At 45.2% G+C, this 20,418-nt stretch overlaps 1 protein-coding gene and 1 long non-coding RNA gene across 7 annotated transcripts in view; one reads left to right on the forward strand and one right to left on the reverse strand.

Annotated features, from left to right (window-relative positions):
* The window catches only part of LOC129691605 (tetratricopeptide repeat protein 41-like), a 47,962-nt gene that overhangs the window by 19,323 nt on the left and 8,221 nt on the right, over positions 1 to 20,418 (forward strand). For 3 of the 6 annotated variants that reach the window (XM_055627747.1, XM_055627749.1, XM_055627748.1), the window contains 7 exons: positions 1,449 to 1,688; positions 4,636 to 4,834; positions 5,848 to 6,026; positions 11,287 to 11,426; positions 15,547 to 15,718; positions 16,407 to 16,554; positions 17,675 to 17,827. In XM_055627747.1, the coding sequence (XP_055483722.1) occupies positions 1,449 to 1,688; positions 4,636 to 4,834; positions 5,848 to 6,026; positions 11,287 to 11,426; positions 15,547 to 15,718; positions 16,407 to 16,554; positions 17,675 to 17,827 (1,231 nt within the window). Of the gene's footprint in view, positions 1 to 1,448; positions 1,689 to 4,635; positions 4,835 to 5,847; positions 6,027 to 11,286; positions 11,427 to 15,546; positions 15,719 to 16,406; positions 16,555 to 17,674; positions 17,828 to 20,418 lie in introns of those variants that run through there. The other 3 variants (XM_055627750.1, XM_055627751.1, XM_055627752.1) reach the window with 3 other exon arrangements.
* LOC129691609 (uncharacterized) overlaps positions 15 to 20,418 on the reverse strand; it is a 30,666-nt gene continuing 10,262 nt past the window's right edge. Inside the window, exons 3-4 of the long non-coding RNA XR_008722509.1 lie at positions 19,610 to 19,856; positions 15 to 605 (exon numbers count right to left, since the gene is read on the reverse strand). This is a non-coding gene — a long non-coding RNA (uncharacterized LOC129691609). The remainder of the gene's footprint in view (positions 606 to 19,609; positions 19,857 to 20,418) is intronic.

The raw sequence follows: 20,418 nt of genomic DNA on the forward strand, positions 1-20,418 counted from the left end.
CTTTCTTTCTTTCTTTCTTTCTTTCTTTCTTTCTTTCTTTCTTTCTTCTCTCTCTCTCTTTTCTTTTTGGTTTTTCGAGACAGGGTTTCTCTGTGTAGCCTTGGTTGTGTTGGAACTTGCTCTCTAAACCAGGCTGGTCTCAAACTTACCTTTGCCTCCTAGTGCTGGTGTTTTGATTTTGAGACAGGATCTCTCTATGTAGTTCTGGCTAGTCTAGCATTTGCTATGTAGACCAGGCTGGACTTGAACTCACAGAGCTCCACCTGCTTTTGCCTCCCAAGTGCTGGGACTACCACACCTGGCTCCGCTGGCATCTTGAGTCCTGATGTCCTTTTCAGCTCTCTCCTAGACCTTTCTCGTTCTGTAGGAACTCTTTTCCTCCCTCATGGGGAGAAGACAAGCAATGTCGTTATCTCATCTCGTGAGTCTACTGTTGGAAGTCGACAATGTATTCTGGAATTTGTTTATGATATTTAGGAACCAGGCTCTGGAAAGTTTTTATTCTCTCAAGTCACTGGACTGTATCCTCTGAAGTTTGTTTGGAAACATGCTATCCTCATTTTGTTTCCCTGCGTCATTCTGCTCCTCAGGACATGGAACCTAGGCTTGAACAAAATTGGAGAGGTGGATGAGAACAGGGTGCATTCTTTACCTCTGTGTTGCATGGTTCCGCACAGCCTTCCCCCTTTACATTTCTACCAAGAAAGCGGATTTTGAGTTTCCTGCGCCTTCCCCCACCTCCACAGAGGTGGAAGTGAGGTTCCCTGAAGAGTTGCACAGGCCACCTGACCCGTTCCGTGCAATTACATCCCCAGGACTGCACAGTACATCCCGGGGCGCCTTCCCCCAGTGACTGCTGCCTCCTCAGCATTGGCCAACAACCCCGTTGGGTCCACAGGGCTCCAAGGCCACAGGTCTAGGAAGAGCTTGGCTGAGTTCAGTCACATGCAGCGGAAGCTTTATCAGCTCGGCCTCAGATCTGCCTTTACCTGAGGCTGTGGGTGATATGGGTCCCTTCATCGGACCTTGATTCCTGGCTTCCTTGGGATCTGAAGGATCTCTATAGCTGGAAGATCATAAAGCCAATGATAGGAGCAAACCTTAAGGAGCCCTTAAATGGTGTCTGTGAGTGTGGCACTTCTCCAGGAGAATAACTTGTCCTAACAGACAGACACTACTGGGCAGAATGCTTAGCATGGTGACCAGGAAGCCTGGCTGCTTATACCCAGTATCAGTTGTGGCACTACTAAGAGTAGGTGACTCCATGGACTGTGAAGGCAGACTGGGTTCAAATCCCTCCCAGCGCTTCTGTCTGGGTGACTTTGGGTAACTTATTCAACCTGCCACACCCTCTTTTGTAAGATGGGGGCATTTCAGCACTAGGTTAGAGGAGGGAGGCTGCAGACTGCGCTTCAGCCCACTCATTCGCTCCTTTTGTGGCTGCACAGGGTTGAGTGGCTGGGTGGCAGACGCGCTGTGCTTGCTCTGCATTTCCCACTGTGGGCTGGCTGAGGATGAACTGCTCGAGCTTTTGGACATGCTGGGCTACAAGAACCAACAAAAAGTGACGGCAGTGCACTGGGCAGCTTTCCGCAATGCCACCAAACACTGGATCCAGGAGAAACCCAATGGCCTCCTCTACTTCAGCCACCAGTCCTTACGGAACGTGGTGGAGTACAAGCTGCTGGGTGAGGAGCTGGGGCTGTGCAGATGCCTTCGGGCTCAGGGAGGGAGACAGTCACATCGAAGGGAAAACTTGTGCAGGATCTCTCTAGTGGAAATGAGTGAGTAAATTGCAGGACAGCAGTTATGTCCATTAGAGGAGACCTGGCTTCAGGGGTTGAGCTCGCCAGGGTTGTTCCTCAGGAACAGACTGAGAATGTGGTAGCTCCTTACAGGAGATTGCCAGGCCCTGTCCCCCACTTCCAGAACCAGGCTGATCTTGAACTCAGAGATCTGCCTGCCTCTGCCTCCTGGAAATGGCATCTTCTAAAAATGATTTTTTAAAGAATTACAAACAATGACTTTGGATTCTTACAGAACTGGTAAGATCTTATGTGAAGCGCTTAACTTTTTAAAACCCCGTGCCTCATTTTCAAAATAAGTTATCGTTACCCTTGAGAGTAATGGGAGCTCACGTAAAGTGCAGCATCACATGTGTTACCTGATAATCTCCCATGGCAGCCATTTGAATGACAGTTCTCTAGTACCTTTGCTATTTGGGACTATATAACTGAATGGCCATGCAACATTCAAGATGATTCTCCTCTGGCATTTCCCAACCTGCTTTACAGTTTTAGGCCCCCAATCAGAAGGCAGACATAATGAACCCTTGTTCTCTCATGCCATTGAGATTTGCAGCTGTCAGTCTAGCATAGTCTAACCTACCGTGAGTCCTAATAGCACACACATGTTCTAAGTCTAAGTCTGCCCCTGAGAACTGCTGTATTCTGTAAGCCAAGACGATGCAGGGTCAGAGCTTTGCTCACGTTCCCACATGCAGCTGGAAGAGACACGTTACCTGATCTCTCTGGGCTTGAGGAGCTTTGTCATAGTCATGTCTGCCTCATGAGACTATTTTGTAAAATGATAAAATGAAATGTGGTGGAGCTGGAGAGATGGCTCAGAGGTTAAGAGCACTGGCTGTTCTTCCACAGGTCCTGAGTTCAATTCCCAGCACACAACCATCTATAATGGCATCTAAGGGCCCTCTTTGGCTTGCAGATGTACATGCAGATAAAACATTGTATACACAATAAATACATCTTTAAGAAAAAACAAACCAATGTGGTGTTATCTACAACATCTTGTAACCCCCCTCCTTAAATGTGTGCTGGGGATTGAATCCAGGGCTGTATGAGCTAAGTACACATTCTACCAGTGGGCCACACCACAGCCCAAAATGTTGGTAACTTCAGCCTTTGTGTTGGACACTTCTAAGTTTGGGAGTTAGCATATTATTTGTCCCATTTATTTTTCTCTCTCACTTCCTACTTTACTTTCTCAATGTACCATCCACAAAAAATGCCTTCATCATCTAGCGAGGGAGGGGAGTTTTCTTTTTCTTCCACAGGTCTCATATATGTTGCATTGTTTACCAGAGCATATGTGCACACCTTTGACCAAATAACAAAATCTATCCACATGTGTGGGTGACCTGGAAACTGTTTCAGCACAAATGCAGAAGGTTAAACAGTGGGTTCTCCCTTGTTACAGTTTTATAATAACTGGGCTTGGTATACCATCTAGTGTGTGTTCTATTCATCTTGCAAGAAAGAGTGTCAAGGAAAAAAATATAAAAATACCTTCAATATTTTAATTTTCTTTGATAGGGTTTCTCTGTGTATCCCTGGCTGTCCTGGACTCACTTTGTTGACCATGCTGGCATCGAACTCACAGAGATTCACCTGCCTCTGCCTCCCAAGTGCTGGGATTAAAGGTGTGCACCACCATGCCCGGCTGAGTATTTTAATTTTCAATGACAGATATGTCAAGGCTCTGAACTTTTGAGAGGCTTGTTTCTGAGTGCTGCAGCTGCCAGAGCCGCCTCTTTCTGGGAATGAGCACACAATAATCCTGACTTTAGTATCACATTCTCTTTTGCTTGCTCTGTTATACTGGGCCCTTAGGAGAGCCAGGAAGAAGAATCAAGTCTCCAAAATGCTTACCCTCACACATTAGAGAGTGCTTGTTCAGGTAGCAGCCACGGTGTGTCCTCAAAATAGAAATGTAGGGCTGGTTAAGAGCCCTGGCTGCTCTTCCAGAGGACCTGGGTTTGACTCCCAGCAGCCACATGGCAGTTAACAACTGTTGTAACTCCAGTTCTAGGACATCTGATGCCCCTTTCTGACTTCTGTAGACACTACACACATGTGGTATACAGACATACACCAGGCAACACACACATGAAATAAAGTTAAATAATATCTTTGTATCTCTAACTACTTTCCCATCCCTTCTATAATGGCACTCTCCTATTTTGTTTCTTAAAACAAATAAACAAGAGGAAAATAGAAAAGTAGTTGAAAGTGTTTCTTTATGGGAGTGGGGATGGGAAACTCAACATGGAGTGCCTATACATTTATCCTCTAATCATAACTATAAATACTTTCTGGAGAAAACAGAATATTGCAAAAGATCCCCTCCCTTTTTTTTGTCATCCAAATGTGCATTTGTGGCCACATGTCTGCATGTGTGTGTGCCTTGCATGTGTGTGTAAACGTGTAGTGGCCAGCGGTTGATATCAGATGTCTTCTTTAACTGCTTTTCACATTATATATTGAGGCAGGGTCTCTCACTTAAGCCCAGAGCTCATGGACCTGGCTAGTCTAGCCAGCGGGCCAGCTAGCCTGCTCCGGGGATGTGCCCTTTCTGTGCCTCCCTGCTGTGATGACAGGTGAGCCATCACACCTGCCAGGGTTTAGATGGGTTCTGGGCATCCAAACTCCAGGCCTCATAGTTGTTCAACAAGAACTGTTTTACTGGGTCATTTCCCTTGCTCTGAATAAGCCATTTTCCACGATACCTCAACTATTCCTTCCTTAATTATAGCAACAGACTTGCTGTATTTTTGTGTTAGTGTTTTTCTACATGAAACAAGTCAGAACTGTGAGGCTGCAATTGGTTTTGAAATAGGTGTAATCACTCCAGTCAGAGAGAGCAGTCCAAATGAGTCCCAGGACGCCATGAATCACAAGAAGGCACATTTCCACCAGGTCCTGATGAGGTTCTTCCAGCGGCAAACCCTTTTCTGGAGAGTGTATCAGGAGCTGCCATGGCACATGAAGATGAGCAGGTCCTGGGAAAGCTTATGTGGCTTCATCACGAGCCCTGGGTGAGTCCTGCTAGCCTTACACGGAATCTTGGGCTCTCATGGGCAGCAGGGTTTCCCTGAGCAAAGCCCTCGTCTACTCACAGATGAGGCCTTAGTGCGGGATCCACTCTGATGGTAAGAGTGGATCCCCAGGGTGCTCTGTGTGATCTGTCTGGCGCTTGCAGCAGTCGCCCCTTCACTCCGTATGCTTTCCTCCAGGCGTTCATGGAGAAGAGGACAAAGGCAAGAGCCAGAAAGGCTCAAAGACGGGCTGTGCTGGTGACTGGACTCTTCTTCCCTTGCTTCTCTCCCTTCACCTTCTCCTTTCTCCCTTCTTTCCTTGCTTCTGCATTAACTAAGCAAGTTTATTATGGAAGAGAGGGCAGAAAGAATGTAGGAGCCAAGGATGGGGACAAAGATGGACAGAACATATCTTTAGGGCACGATGTAACTATTGTACAAATACCCTCCTGCACCCGTGGTTACCTGCACATGACTGGGCCCATCGACATTTCATCATGGAGAGGGGAGGGATCCATAAGGTCTCTTACTCTCCTTGAGGCTCTGTTGGCAGTTAATGCTTGCTAGGGGAGGGGTGTATTTTTTTTTTTTTCAGTTGTGTAGTCATTGATAAGATGCTCCTACCACTTGTACAAGCAACCTAATTAAAGTCTATGAGGCACACATATACAAACACACACACACACACACACACACACACACACACAGGGGTGTGGATAGAAATGTTTGTGTGTTACGGGGGGTAGCTAGTAGAATGTTTTCCCAGCTAAGATTCTTGCCATATACAAAGCCCTGTATTTGATTGCTTAAACTGGGCATGGTGGCACATATATGTAATCCCAGCATTTGGAAGACCAAGGCAGGAAGATCCGAAGTTCAAGGTCCTCCTTGGTCTAGAATGTGTGAGATACTGCTGGAAAAAAAAACTGGTTATGGTTAGGCTAGTGAAATGTGGGAAGTACAAATAGTTTCCTTTGTGGTATGAGTACTAACATAATTGTCTATGTCACAAGTATCACAGATTTCATATCAAAAATCCAAAACCCGAGTTTGTGGACCAGGCTACACCTCATCCATTACTGGGATGTGCTGCTGGAAGCTGGCAGTGATGTATCTGGGGCTTTTCTGGTCTCTGCTGCCAAGATAGAATCTGAACAACACCAGAAAATGAGGAAGCCACCCACACTCTCAGGTATGCCAACCACAGTGCTCTGGCTCAGGTGCTCATCTCACAAGGAGTAAGAGACAGTTTATTCTGGAGCTATTTTGAATGACTGTGGCCTGGGGAAGACAAATTTAGGTTACCCCAAATTTCATGTTCCAGTGTGGAAACAGTTTTTATAGTTTTATAGAACAAAGAAAATTATAAATCAAGCCAAGTTTAAAATATGTCAGATGGGGCTAGAGAGATGGCTCAGAGGTTAAGAGCACAGTCTGCTCTTCCAGAGGACCTGGGTTCAATTCCCAGCAACCACGTGGTTGGCTCACACCCATCTCCAGTGAGATCTGGTGCCCTCTTATAAATAAGTAAATCTTGGGGGTGGGGAAGTGCGCAATGAGATGGCCAAGCTCTTCTGCAGGCCTATGACCCTGCCTGATGGCATGTTTAGCTTTAGGGTCGGTGGAAGCTGGTCTGCTAAGCTCATAGATGCCGAAAGCTTTTAATCTGTTACTCACGGATGTTAGTTCAGACACAGGTGGGCAAGGAGGGCTAGAGCTGGCCTAAGTCTCCTGGCCTTAGTCTCCTGACTGCAGCACTCCAACCTCTCTGCAGTGCTGAGATTCTCATCAGCCAGCCAGGCTCTGCAGACACGGACTCCTTTCAGGAGTTTTCATTCACAGGCACATGGAGCATTTCAGAAATTTTGTTCATACCTTTGATGCCTCAGATTAAGTACATAAAACTCAACTGTAGCCTACTCCCTGTGCTGAATGCTGTGTCCTCCTTCCATGACCCAGGCCTGATAGTGCCATTGAAGGTGGTCTCAGGCCAAGCAGAGAGCTGCTCTTTGAGAATCTGCCTCATTTTGAGGTTTGGATAATACTTTGGACAGTACTTTTTACCCCAGTATCCCACAAGTAGGTCCTTTGTCTGCTCATCCCTGCCCCGATCCTATGTTTCCTGCTTATTAAACAGAGTGATAATTTTCCTCTTCTTTTTCCTCCTCCTCTTCTTCTTTTGGTTTTTCAGGACAGGATTTCTCTGTGTAGCCTTGGCTGTCCTGGAACTCTCTCTCTAGACCAGGCTGGCCTCAAACTCACAGAGATCTGTCTGCTTCTGCCTCCTGTGTGCTGAGATTGAAGGCATGCACCACTGCCTGGTAATATTCATTTTTACAATAGGTTAGGTTAGCCAAGCACTTCCCCTGGCTGTAGACTTAATGACACAGTGCTGAACAAGGCAGACAGAGTCCCTGCCTTCCCAGCTTACAGTCTGGAAACCCTAATAATGGACTCTGATCCTTTTCTTTTTGTGAGACAGGGTGACTGTGAACTTGCTGTGCAGTCAGGTGGCTGTCACTCAAAATTTCAGCCCTGTTGCCTCAGACGCCCATTGCTGGGGATACTAAATGCTAGTCAGAGACTTTATAGATGTGTCACTTTGGAAACTGTGATAGTTCTCTGACTAGTACCATCCTGGGTGAAATAAAGGACACTGAGTCTCAGGTGGGGCAGGATTCCCCAAGGTCTGTCTCCTGGATAGTTAGGAATGGACATGTCCTTGAACATCTAGCCTTTGGCCTTTTATTATTATGCAGATACTCATGTAATCTTGAAATTCAACTGCAACTTCCCTAGGAATACTCATAAGGATAGCGTGTGTTGATGGTCAGGAGGGGCTGGTCGGTGTACCACAGGAAGCTGATGAGCTCTCCGAGGTAGGATAAAGGCACTTGGTTCTCATGGTGATGGAGGGGCCTGTGGGAGTAGAGACCTCTGGAGGAAGTCACTTAGCATCTCACAGAGGACTTTCTGAGTCAGAAGGGCCTAGTACCAAATGTGTCCCTTCGAAATAGGTGAGGACGTCCACAGGACTCTGGTGAAGCTGTCTAACCAAACCTTCATTCTGTTCTTCAGACCCTGGGGCTTCTCTGCACAGAGTCCTGGTTTTTTTTTTTTTCTTCAACACCAACCTCTTCCTCATCCCTCAGGTCTAGTCAGCCCATTTCTGGGATTTTACTCTGTAAAGTCTTTCACATCAAATCTCACACCTCCATCAGGTCCTCCTTTTGTATGTCCAGAATCACCTTCTTCAACTAAGGCTGTCACAAGCCTTGAATATCTTAGTTGCTCACTTCTCTATCTTGCGAAAACCCTCAAGTCTTACTGAAGAGACTCTTAATCACTGAGCCATCTCTCTAGGCCCCTGTGTTTTTGTTTTATTTTTATAGAAAGCATATGTGTAGAATTTGGAGGATGATCCCTGTTGATGTACTTTTTAAAAACTCTTTTATTTATGTTTCTCTTATATCTCTTTCTCCCTACTCCATCCCAATCCCCTCCAACATCCCAACACCAGGTAGGAGAGGGAAAGGGTTAGTGGGAGAGGAGGCTCAGTTCTCTTAGCTGTTTCCTGCTGGTTAGGATTGTTGGGTTCCTTGGAGCCAGTCCAATCCTTGTTTCAGGAGATCTCCAACTTCCTGTCCACTGCATCAGCAGCAACCAGGAGCCACAGAAGGGGGAAACAGCAGCAGCCTTGTTCTTTCTGGGAGCTCCACACTCTTTGGGCTCTGGCATTTATTCTCTCTCCAGAGTCCTCAGATTTAAACTATCTGCAGCTGGCAAAGAACATCCTCTCAGAGCCAGCGTGAGGCAAATAGTTTGCTGCTGTGGACCATCTGAATCAGACCCACATCCCACACCTGGGGTGTTTAAAGCCACACTAGATCCCAATTCAATTTTTAAAGGTGTCTGTTTGTATGTAGAAGATAGGTAAAAAAATTCCAAAATGAAGTTGAATACTCTCAATGGATAAGAGTGGAGAATGGCAGAACGTATTAGTTTTATAATAAGAAAAACTATTTTCTCATCTCTTCTGTGGTGCTGAGTATGTGAACATGGAGATGTGGTCAGTGGGAGGCAGGGTCCCTGATGGTTTCTTGAAGTACTTTAAGTGATTGATAAAGCAGGGTGGAAAAGTCATTATAAAACCACAGCTTGTTTGTTTGTTTGTAAGACAGGGTCTCTGCGTAGCTTTGACTGTCCCGGAACCTACTTTGTAGACCAGGCTGGCCTCAAACTCACAGGGATCCACTTGCCTCTGCCTCTCAAGTACTGGAATTAAAGGCGTGTGCCACCACTACCTGGCTACAACTCTCATTTTAAAGGAAATAGGAGTTTATTTTGGAGCCATTTTGAGTGACCATGGCCCAGAAACATAGATTTAGGTTACCCCAAATTTCATGTTCCAACGTGAAAGCAGTTTTATAAAGGTTTTATAGTTTTACTGAACAAAAGAAGTTTTTAATCGAGGCAAGCTGAAAATGCATTGGTGGTTACATCATAGAGGCAGGCACAGTGAGATGGAGAAGCTGTCCTGCAAGGCCTAAGATGCTATCTGATGACATTCTTAGCTCCTGGACCAGTGGATGTTAGTGTTCTGCTAAGTTAATAGCTTCTAAGGGGTTTTTATTTATTATCATGGAGTGTTCAGTACAGAGTGGCTGTTCCGGAAGGCTAAAACTAGCCCAAGATAAAGTAGCTAGCCCGAACCTTTGAAATTCCAATCTCTCTACTGTACTGAAATGCCAACTGTGACATCAGTCTCTTCGGACTTAGACTCCTTTCAGGAATTTTTATCGACAGCCTGACACAGCTTTTTAGGAATTTTTGTTTACATTATTCATTCAAGTCCGAATCCTTGACAGGCATCTGGTCCTCCTAATCTCCTTGGAATGCAAAATTCCACATCCTTCTGCTGTTCTTCCTCACCTGTTGACTGTTCTTAATAGCTGTTGTTGTTCTGCGGTGTCTCCATTTCCTGTCTCTACTCCTGGATTATTATTCTAACCTCAGGTCCCGTTGCTTTGCTGGCTACTTTGGACAAATATGTTTGACTTTTGCTCTCTGCATCTGTCTCATGTGGCTGTTTGTGCTTTTGCCCTCTGGCCTGAAGCACATTAACTCCAGCTACTCAACAGTCCTTAGGAATACAGCCTGTCTGCTTTCTCAGACCCTAGCATGCTGCCCGACACACAGTAGGTACACAGCACATGCTTACTCTGTGTATGACTGTAAAAGCAAGAATTACACAGGTCACAGTGGCCCCCAACAGAAGCAAAACAACCCATCAGGATAAGTAATCATTTGTGACAAATACATTAGACTCAGTAATTTGAAATAAACAAACATGTAGTAATATAAAGCCTACAACAGCAGTTCTCAACCTGTGGGTCATGACCCCTTTGGGGTCACATATCAGATAGCCTGCATTTCAGATTCACAACAGCGGCAAAATTACAGTTATGAAGAAGCAACAAAATAATTTTATGGATGAGGAACTGTGTTAAAGGGTTGCAGCATTAAGAAGGCTAAGAACCGCTACTCCAGAACATACGATGAGAAAAGTTAGGGCAGTGCCAAAGCTATCAGTTGTCACACCGTGCATTGAGCTAGATCCATGATCTTACATATTTTTGTTTGTATATAACTATATAGTATGCAAGTGTGCATCCCCTATTTTGCTTATTTTTATTGCTTTCCTTTTTGTAGCACTTGTATGTGTTAGACAGGTGCTCTCTCCAGCCTTTTTGACTTTTGACTTTGAGACAATGTCTCATGAAGTTGCCCTGGTTGTCCTTGAACTCCGCTGTAGTCCCGCTAACTTTTAACTTTGTGACCTTCCCAGCTCAGCCTTCTGAGTGGGGAAAGGAGGGTTACAGACCTGCCTGTGTTCTTTAGGCCTGGCATGTGTTTTGTTCTAACATTTTCTTTCCATTTAATTTAGCATTTCAAGATAGTTGTAACAGAGGGCAGAATGGTGTAAGAAATATAAACTTTTTTCCTGAAAAAAAAATCATTCTAAAACACAAATGATAAGAATACATGGATTGAGCTATATAATTGTTTAGCTCTTTAGATTTCAACATTTATACAACTAGTTGTACAATACTATTATAAATTTTGATGACATCATTTAAAGTACTTGTCAATATTTGTAACAAAATGTGCTGGTGTCTTGAACAAGAAATTGAAGCCTGAAATGATGGTATTCGTCTATGATCCCAGCACTTTGGAGGCAAAGGTAGGGGATTGTGAGTTCAAGACTAACCTGGGCTGTAGAATGAGATGTCAACTCCAAAACCCAAAGAACTTGTCACAAAGAAAACAACCAATTGCTCCCAACAGAAGGAGTGAAAAATGCAGCTGTGGAGTCCTGCAGCAGGAGTAAGCAGAGGCAGATGTTCCTTCCCAGTGTGCTTCAGGCCTTTCTCCTTTTCTTCCTGCTCTAGTGCTGGAGTGCAGCCTCTCCCAGATTACTACTGCTGATAAATGTAGGATAATACTCTTTATTGGAAGTTTCCTGAAGTTTATGGGCAAGATCAATGAAGCAGAAAGGCTGTTGTTGATTGTTGAGGACATGCTACTGAAGGTAAGGTGAGAAAAAGAAGAACTGAGTCCTTCAAACTTTATTCCTTTTTGTTCTTTCAGATACCTCTGACCTTTGTTCCTTTATAACTTACTATATGAGTAGGGGAGAGTCAATAGATTTGTTCATCAAAAAGAAGGCTACAATTTACCCTACACCTCAATTGTACATCCATAACACCTAGCTCCAAATACACAGGAGTCATCAGAGAATGATAGGTGTCACTGCAGAAGGAAATGGAATTATAGTGGCCTGAGACTTGGTTGTCACTTTCATGAAGATATGGGGAAAGTTTGATTATTTCTTTTCTTTTCTTCTTTTTTTCTAGACAGAGTCTCTCTGTGTAGCCCTGGCTATCCTGGAATTCACTCTGTAGACCAGGCTGGCCTCAAGCTCACAATCCACCTGCCTCAGATATGCCTGCCTCTGCCTCCGGAGTGCTGGGATTAAAGGTGTGTGCTATCATTGCCTGGCTTATAAGGCATTTTCTCAATAAGTGATCAGTGGGGGGGGGGCAAGCCCATTGTGGGTGGGGCCATCCCTGGGCTGGTTGTTTTGGGGTTTATAAGAAAACAGGCTGAGCAAGCTACAGGGAGTAAGCCAGTAAGCAGCACCCCTCCATGGTCTTGGCATCAGCTCCTGCCTCTAGGTTCCTGCCTTGTTTGCATTCCTGTCCCAACTTCTCGATGATGAACAGTGATGTGGAAGCGTAAGCCAAATAAACCTTTTCTTCCCTCTTTGCTTTGGTCATGGTGTTTTACCACAGCAACGGTAACCGTAACTAGAACACCCTTCCTCGGGGCTCACATTCCTAACCTCCCAGGGTTCCTTCCTAATCCCAGTGGGGAAAGGTCTTAGCAGGGACTCTGAGGAGACATACTCAGTCGACATGCCTGCCCTTCTTTCTGCTTATTGGATTGTAGCCGTGACATCTGGAGGTGGAATAACTACTCTAGGCTGAGAAATGGCCGAGAGAGTGGAGGTCAAGAAGGGTCACGCAATAAGAACCCAAATATCTGAGATCATTAATGTCTCTGCGTCTTTGGGACACCCAGTTCCTTACTTTTCTCTTTGTTTTTGTTTTGCTTTGAGACAGGGTTTCTCTGTATAACCTTGGCTGTCCTGGACTCTTTGTAAACCAGGCTGGCCTCACAGAGAATCGCCTGCCTCTGCTGAGATTAAAGGCATGCCCAGATTTACTTTTCTTTTGTTAATTTGGAGGTTTTGTTGCTTCTGGTCTAACCCTAACAAATATTTAAGCAACCTTTCAGGGCAGATGTTGTTGAGATTGAACAAAAAGACAGAATAGTAAAAGGTCTTGAAGGGGGTTGCTGTCACACTGGAATGACTTGGCTTTCAAGCTCACAGAGCCAGGAACCTCAAATATCTGATAAGGATATTTGGAACAGAGACAGTGTCCCCTCCTAGAGTCCTCAGGGATTGCTTGGGGCTAGAATGATATGTAAGCTTGAGTGATAACATGCCTCTGTGATTCCTAGAGTCATTTGTGTCTATGTAGGACCAGCCTGTCTTGAAACTTTCAGAGCTGTCACTTATCCATCATTAGGTGTCACTTACCTCAACAACATTGTCATAACCATTTGTCCTTACGGAGTACACTCTTTGAGCAATGTACCACCACCACCAACAAAATGAGTGACTTCATTACCTTTAGAGATGTAGCTTGAAAGCCGCCCGAATCCTCTATGCCTCTTGTAAAGTGCCTAAATATAACTGTCCTTTGAGATACTCGTGCCCATGCTTGGATGTCTGACCTTTCCCGAGTTCCTTTTTTTCTCCTTGTGCTTAAAATCTATATTGTAATCTCTTCATAGACCACCCCCAACCATGGTCTACTTAAGACTGGCTGGTTCTGACACTCTCTTCTGTAGTGAAGGCAGGGCTCCTGGATTTGCCTGTAGGTGGAGCTCTGAGAGGAAAGGGAACTAACTCATTGAGCTATGGGTGACAGTGTGGGGCTGGGCTGCTGTCCTTGCTGCCCGTTGCTGACAAGATCAACCAAATCAGAATGAAGGACTGGGAGAATGAGTAACAGGCATAAGATCTAAAAAGCTTGAGGAGTGAGGCACTTTTAAATGTATGCCTAAGGGAGATGGAAAAGAATGGGATTCCACACCTTGAGTTGCTGCTTCCAAAGCTGACAAGTCAGGATCTCACAATAGATATGACCCATTTGCTAAGACACTTATCCAGAAGCTTTGGGTCAATAGGTTAGTTGGACACAGGACATTTTTTGTAGGTACCAGAAAGTAGAAAAACTCAGTCTTTAAATTCCCATCACGGGGGCTGGATAGATGCTTTGGTGGTTATGAGCACTTGCTGTTGTCCTAGAGGTTCTGAGTTCAATTCTCAGCACCCACGTAGCAGCTCACTACTGTCTATAACTATGGTCCCACGGGATCCAGTACCTTCTTCTGGTGTGCAAATGTACATGCAGACAAATTGCGTGAGTCAGAGGCAAGCAGATTTCTGTGAATTTTAGGTCAGCCTGATTTACACAGTGAGTTCTAGGACAGCCAGGGCTACATAGTGAGACCTGTCCAATAATTAAAAAAACAAACAAAAAACAGATTTCACAGCATGAAGCCAGGCTCTGTCAACCACTTTGTAGGCCAACATTGTGATCCAACATAACTAATACATGAACAGTGACATGGATCGTGCCATCCATTACGTACTGTTTATTAGTTACTAAACACACTAATATGCATTCATATTAGGTTTTCTGAAATGCGATGCTGACAGTGAGATAACTCACTATTCTCATCACTTGGACTGGACATTTAGAAGTCTTAGCTAACCAGTGTGTTCTAAATTTTCTTATTACATGTATGCATGTAGCACACCACTAAGTCAGTTATCTTCTTCTGCCATTATGTTTCCCAGTGATTGAACTCAGGCAAATATCTTTACCCCCAGAACCTTCTCACTGGCTCATACAGTACACATACCAGTACTGGGATTGAACCCAAGACCTCCTGAATGCTAGTGCTCTACCACTGAGGTACATCTAGCATCCGTCTATCCAGTGTCTTCTGTGCATTGTTAGTATAACAGCACCCCAGACCTTAGCACAACTGATGCCGTGATGGGAGTACTATTGATGCCTTGCAACCCAGAATGTAGGCAGAAACACCTGCCAAAATGAGGACAAAAGGTTACAATCCATCAAAGTCCACAGTTCTAGGAAAGTCCCTAAGTATGCTAACCTTGCCTTGTGGGTTTTGTAGTTCTGCTTCTGGCTAACTGCTCTTGCTAACTGAGGTGTGTCAAGTCAGGATGAGGTTTCTGTGTTTAAAAGCTCACCCTGAGAAGGGCTCCGGGCCACACTGGAGGCCCAAACACTCATGCAGTGGCGGCCAGCTGTTGACCTAACCCTTTCCAAATAGTTTTCTCTGGTGAATGCCTCATTTGACTGAGAAATGGTTTAAGTTTCTGAAGTTTCAGTTAAAAAGATAAATATGCTAGGCCAACTGGAAATAAGATAACACATTTAAGTAACTAGTGAAAACAAAGCAGTTTTAAGTATACAATTCAACAGAAAGAGTCGCAGCGTAGAGAAATGGCTAAAATGGCTGGGGTACTGATTTGGGACATGACAACTGTTTTTAAAGTCCCCAATCCTGAGACATTTCTGTCCTTTGGACTTGCTCCCTTCCTGGATTCCCTGTGTTATTGGTTTATCTAATGAATCATTTGGGGCTTGCTTCCTTTTCTGATCAGGGTCTCAGTCACATAGTAGGACACCTGTAACCTTCCAGCCTTCGAAGTTTCAAGACAAGCAGCACCTGAGGGGAGAGGGGCAGGAGGCCTCCAGCTTATCTGTGACTCCGATAAATTCTAAGCATACCTCATGCCTTACAGGCGCGAAGCAGACTTTACATTACAAATTTGTCACACATGAAGACTTGTTATCATTAACTAATGATCTGGGGAAACCTTGATGGATTCTTAGTTTGACATGTCTCCTTATAAAGATTCTATCATAGCCATTTGCATAATAAATATTTAAATTTCCCTGAGAAATTATATAGTGGGTGTTGGTAGCTGTCACTGCCAACCGTCTGTATTCAAAAGTGGTTCCCTTTGTCATTTTGTACAGAACCCATACATGATAGAAATGCTCTTCAAGGCTCAGAATGCCATTGGAGAATTATATCTTGAAATCGGGATGACTCAGAAAGGACTGACATATTTTCAAAAAGTGTGGTCAAATCTGCTGCAGTTTACACTAAGTGACCTAAAAACTAACCAGGAACTGATGAAGCAGAAAGGTAGGCAGACACCTGCAGAGGCCACTCTACCCTTTCAGTCAGAGAGCAAACCCAGGGGCCCTTTCTCCCTGGGAAGGGGGCAGACTCAGTGGTTTTAAAGAAAACTGTTCACAGCCAAGTGTGGTAGTGCATATCTTTAGTCCCAGCATTTGGGAGGCAGAGGCAGAAGCCATGTTAAAAAGGTGAGCACAGTAGTGTGTGCTTGTAATGCTGAACAAGCAAGGACAGGTGACTTCCCGGAGGTGCTGGCCAGCCAGCCTGACCTGCTAGTAAATTCCAGGCCGCTGAGAGACCCTGTCACAAAAAACAACAAACAAAAAAGATGGAGGGCACGGCACCCATGGAACGAAACTTAAAGCTATCTTCTGGTTTCTGTCTGTCTTTCTGTCTGTCTGTCTCTCCTCCCTGCCCCCTACACTCATATGCACCTATACCACTTTTCCTCCAACAGATCCAACCTTCAGGTTCCAAGTATTGTCTTAGTTCGTTGGCCCAATGCCTGCCACATGCACACAGATGCTGTCTAGGAAACAAACCCTATTCACTATAGGTCAGTGGTTGACTTGTCCAGAAAAACCCTGGCTCTTGGCATGATGAAATGATACTAAACACTAGTTGACATTCTGACTCTTCTTGGATAAACAAAACCTTAAGCATTATATTCTTTGCCAACATTTATTTCCTGTAGTCAAAGTGATGTATAACCTGGCAAAATCGGCGCCTGAGTACTTCTTAAAAGAAAATCATATTTTGGAATATGCTACTGAAATCTCCAAGTCCATGGCTGATAATACCCGTGATCAAGCTACCATGAAATATACTGAAGGTGTTCTCATGTAAGTGTGATTTTTTTTTCTTAATTTTCTTGCTTTCTGTATTAGCTTCTGTTCTTTTTATTAATATGCTTAGGGGTTGGTGAAGTAGCTCAATTGTAGGGTGCTTGCCTTGCATGTATGAAGTCCTGGGTTCAATTCCCACAAGAGCATAAGTTGGGCCGAATGAAGCATGCCTGTAATCCCTGCGCTTGGGAAGTAGAGACAGGAGGATGAGGAATTCAAGTCCTCAGCCTCAAAAAAATGTCAAGGCCATCTAGGCTAACATGAGACCCTGTCTCCACAATGCCTGCTTATATTTATATTTGATCTGTCCCGGTTATCACATATGCCACCTTACCCATTTGGTTAAATGCTCAACATTGGAGTGTTTGTCTTTCAGCACAGTACATCTCAGCCATGGGTGGTCTGGGGCCTTCCTCCAGGCACTTTTGGCAATATCTGGACTCCTACCTGGTTAACATGACTGGCAGGGGCATTTTTATTGGCATCTAAAGGTGGAGGTCAGGGACGCAGCCTACAATGTGTAGGGCAGGCCCAGCACAAGGAATTTTCCTGCCCACGTGTTTATAGTGCAGAGGTTGAGAAGTGCTCTAGTTTCTTTCTTTTCTGGAAAAAAAATTTTTTTTAAAGTCAAGATCTTGCCAGGTAGCTGAGGCTGCCCTGAAATTTACTATGTAACTAAGCTGGCCTTGAGCTCATGGTCCTCCTGCCTTGGCCTCCTAAATACTGGGATAATAGGAATGTTCTAACATTCCTGGCTACTCTGGTTTCTTTATGAAGCTATTTTTGGGGACAGGTGGAAGTAGCTCAGTGCTAGAGCAGGTGCTAGCATGCTCAAGACTTTGGGTTGAATCCCTAGAACTGCTTCCTCCTAAAGACACAGGTCACACATGCTTGTATACATACAAACACATACATACAGACACAGACACACACACACACTCACACTTCTGAGTGCTTTTGAGGTTCTTGGCCCCCCCCCCCCCCCGTAACAAACTGTTCTTAAAGCATTTTATGAGCGTTGTTGCTGGCCCAGTGAATGTGGCCCGTTCTTCATGCCTGGTAACCACAAGCCTGTGTTTCATTCTCAGGTAACCACAAGCTTGTGTTTCATTCTCAGGTTGGCTGCTGGAAATGTGCCCCTCGCACAGTTGAGCTTTCAAGAGTGCTTATATATCAGAAAATGTCTATTTGGCAATAAAAGCATACTAGTTGGAGAAATTATGGAATTTTTAGCAGATTTGCTTTTTTTTTCAACAGAAGATAAGGAAAAGTAAGTTTTTACGGACAATTTTAAGAAATGTGTCCCTCTCCCAATTCTCTAATGTCTGGGGTGTGCACTGACCTATCAGGGCCATCTTACTTCTTTGTCTCTAGTCCTGTTCATAAACTGAGTGGGGATGTGTCCTTCCTGAGAGTTCTGTCCTGCTGTCTTTGTCAGAGCATCTATTGCAAGGCATTCTGAAAACAAAGCAGAGGGTTTGGCAGTGGGTAGGGCACAAGGTCCAGTGCTCTCACTGTGAGGGTTCCCCAGTGTCCCTGACAGGCTTGTGAGTGGGTGTGTCTTTACAGCCTCTGTGCAGGCCTAGGTCCTGGCTGCTGTCTGCAGGACCCCATCCACTGCTTTGTGTGTCTGTGTGACTGAGGCCAGAGGCCACACCATGCCTCAAGTCAGGCTCGCCTGCTGTCTCCCTGACTCCAGTAGCCTTTAAGATGTGGTTCTGCCCTCAGCTCCTCACACATCTAAGTGTAGAAGAGAGTCGTAGGGATCTCTGCAGGGCCCTGATGTGAGCATGTCTAGAGCTGACTGTTTTTGCTGGCTGCAGGCTAGTGTGGCAGGAGTTTCTTTGTGAAGCCTGAGAGCCAATAGTGCCTGGGCCCCACAGTGCCTTTTTTTAGTGGAGTCAGGAATGTCCTCGCTGTTCAGTTGTCAAGTTACTCACTGAGTCTAGGGTTTGGAGTTCCTCTTCCCTCCCCTCCTTGGGTCCTGGTGTCCTTTTCTACCTCAGTCTTTCACTTTCTCTAAGACTATTTTCCCTCCTCTCTCATCAGTAGATGAATGCCTATAAGTAATCAGATGGAAATGAGGACATGATCGCCCTCAGGCATGGTTGAAGGGAAGGTTTTATTTAGATATGAGGGAGAGCAGAACCGGAGGCATCTAGAGGAGTCCAGACTGAACATGAGCAGCAGACTGAACCATGAGAGGAGAGGAGGAAGACAGGAGGAGGGTAGGTGTGGCCAAGAAAGGAAGAAGAGAGAAGAGAGCAGGCAAGAGGGGGGACCAAGCGCCTTAAGTGGAAGACCAAGAAAGAAGCCAAAAAAGCCTTTAGCCACATTGACTAAGGTTATATAGGAAAGGGAAGCTGGAGGAAGGGAATCAAATCTCAGGGGTTGGAGGGGTTTACAGTGAGAAGTGCTGAGGAGCCAGGACTCGGTAACAGGTAGTTGTAATGCTGAAAGATGCTGGGAGACCCTGGGGGCCAGAGTTTTCTTTGATATGTTAATAGACACCTCAGCTAGCCATTTGTCTTGGGTTTCTTTGAGGCCTAACAGTAATTTGTAGTACTTGAGTATAAATCAGCCCAGGCCCTTTCTGGATGGTATTTAAAAGGTAAAGATTAATTCAGATAAAGGAGGAACTAGGTAAGGTGGTGGGTTTCTGGCTCACTGCTGGATTCAAGATTTTATTTCTATTGCTGAGTAACTGTGAGGTGGAACAAGTGTTTACCATCTTGGGATCTTATCCACTTGCTGTTTGGTGAGGTGGGCAGTAGGAATAGCTTCCTCACAGGACCATGATCGGCTGCCCAACCATGCTAGATGCATGTAGTGTCTCTGACATGGGTGTGGTTCTGTTGCTCCTCCACAGCAGGTGGCAGTAGAGCAGCAGACTCTGCGAGAGCCCCCTCACACTCCCCTCAGGAGAAGCACTTCCAGTTGGGAAGCAGAGCGCTTGAGTGCAGGACATTCGTCTGGTCTAACCGCTCTCCCTGACTTGCTGCTTCACCGCAGCCTTCAGCTGCAACCCAGGCTTAAAAATGAGTGAACCTACCATCACCTTGAAGAGTTTCCAAAATTGCAGTCCAGAGCTCTGGTCCAGGGGTACAGCTCATGTTCAAGGGGTTGAGGATGAGCCCTCAAGAGGGTGAGGCTGTCTTTTTATTGCTGTGACAAAACGCCATGACCAAGTCAATGTATAAGGCAAGCCTTTAGCTGCGCTTCCGGTTTCAGAGGGCTAGAGCCCATGCTGGTGGAGCAAAGGCATGGCAGCAGGGGCAGCCGACCACTCATGCATTGATCTGAAAGAAGGAGAATGGTTCCAGTTTTTTTTAAACCTCAAAGCCTGCCCTCAGTGACACACCTTCTCCACCTAATCCTTCTCAAACAGTTCAACCAGCTGGGGACCAAGTATTAAAACATATGAATCTGTGGGGGCCATCCTCATTCAAACCACCGCAGGGGCCCTCGCCTTGGTACTTAGCCTGCAATAATAGTAGTAATGACAACAACAACGACAATAGGGGCTGAGGATGAGACTTAAACTGGGAGATGTGCTAAGGCCTTTGTTCAATCCCAGGAGGAAACTGTGTGGAATGATACATGACTATAATCCCAGAGCCCAAGACGGGAGGCAGGTGTTCAAAGTCATCCTTGGCTATGTATGGAGTTTTGGTGTCATCCTGAGATTCTTGTCTTAAAAAAAAACGCCCAGTGTTAGATAAGTGTACTCTGGCTTCATTTTCTCCCCTTTCAACTAACTGTGAGAGAGGCCAATGGTCTCTGTTATTCTCCTCTGCTCCCCCTTCCTCAGGCCAGCATTTGGAGAATGTTTGTAGAATGGATGTAGGTCACATTTCTCCA

The sequence above is a fragment of the Psammomys obesus genome, unplaced genomic scaffold (assembly GCF_907164565.1).
Source record: "Psammomys obesus unplaced genomic scaffold, mPsaObe1.curated_primary_1811, whole genome shotgun sequence".
In the NCBI taxonomy this organism is placed as follows: domain Eukaryota; kingdom Metazoa; phylum Chordata; class Mammalia; order Rodentia; family Muridae; genus Psammomys; species Psammomys obesus.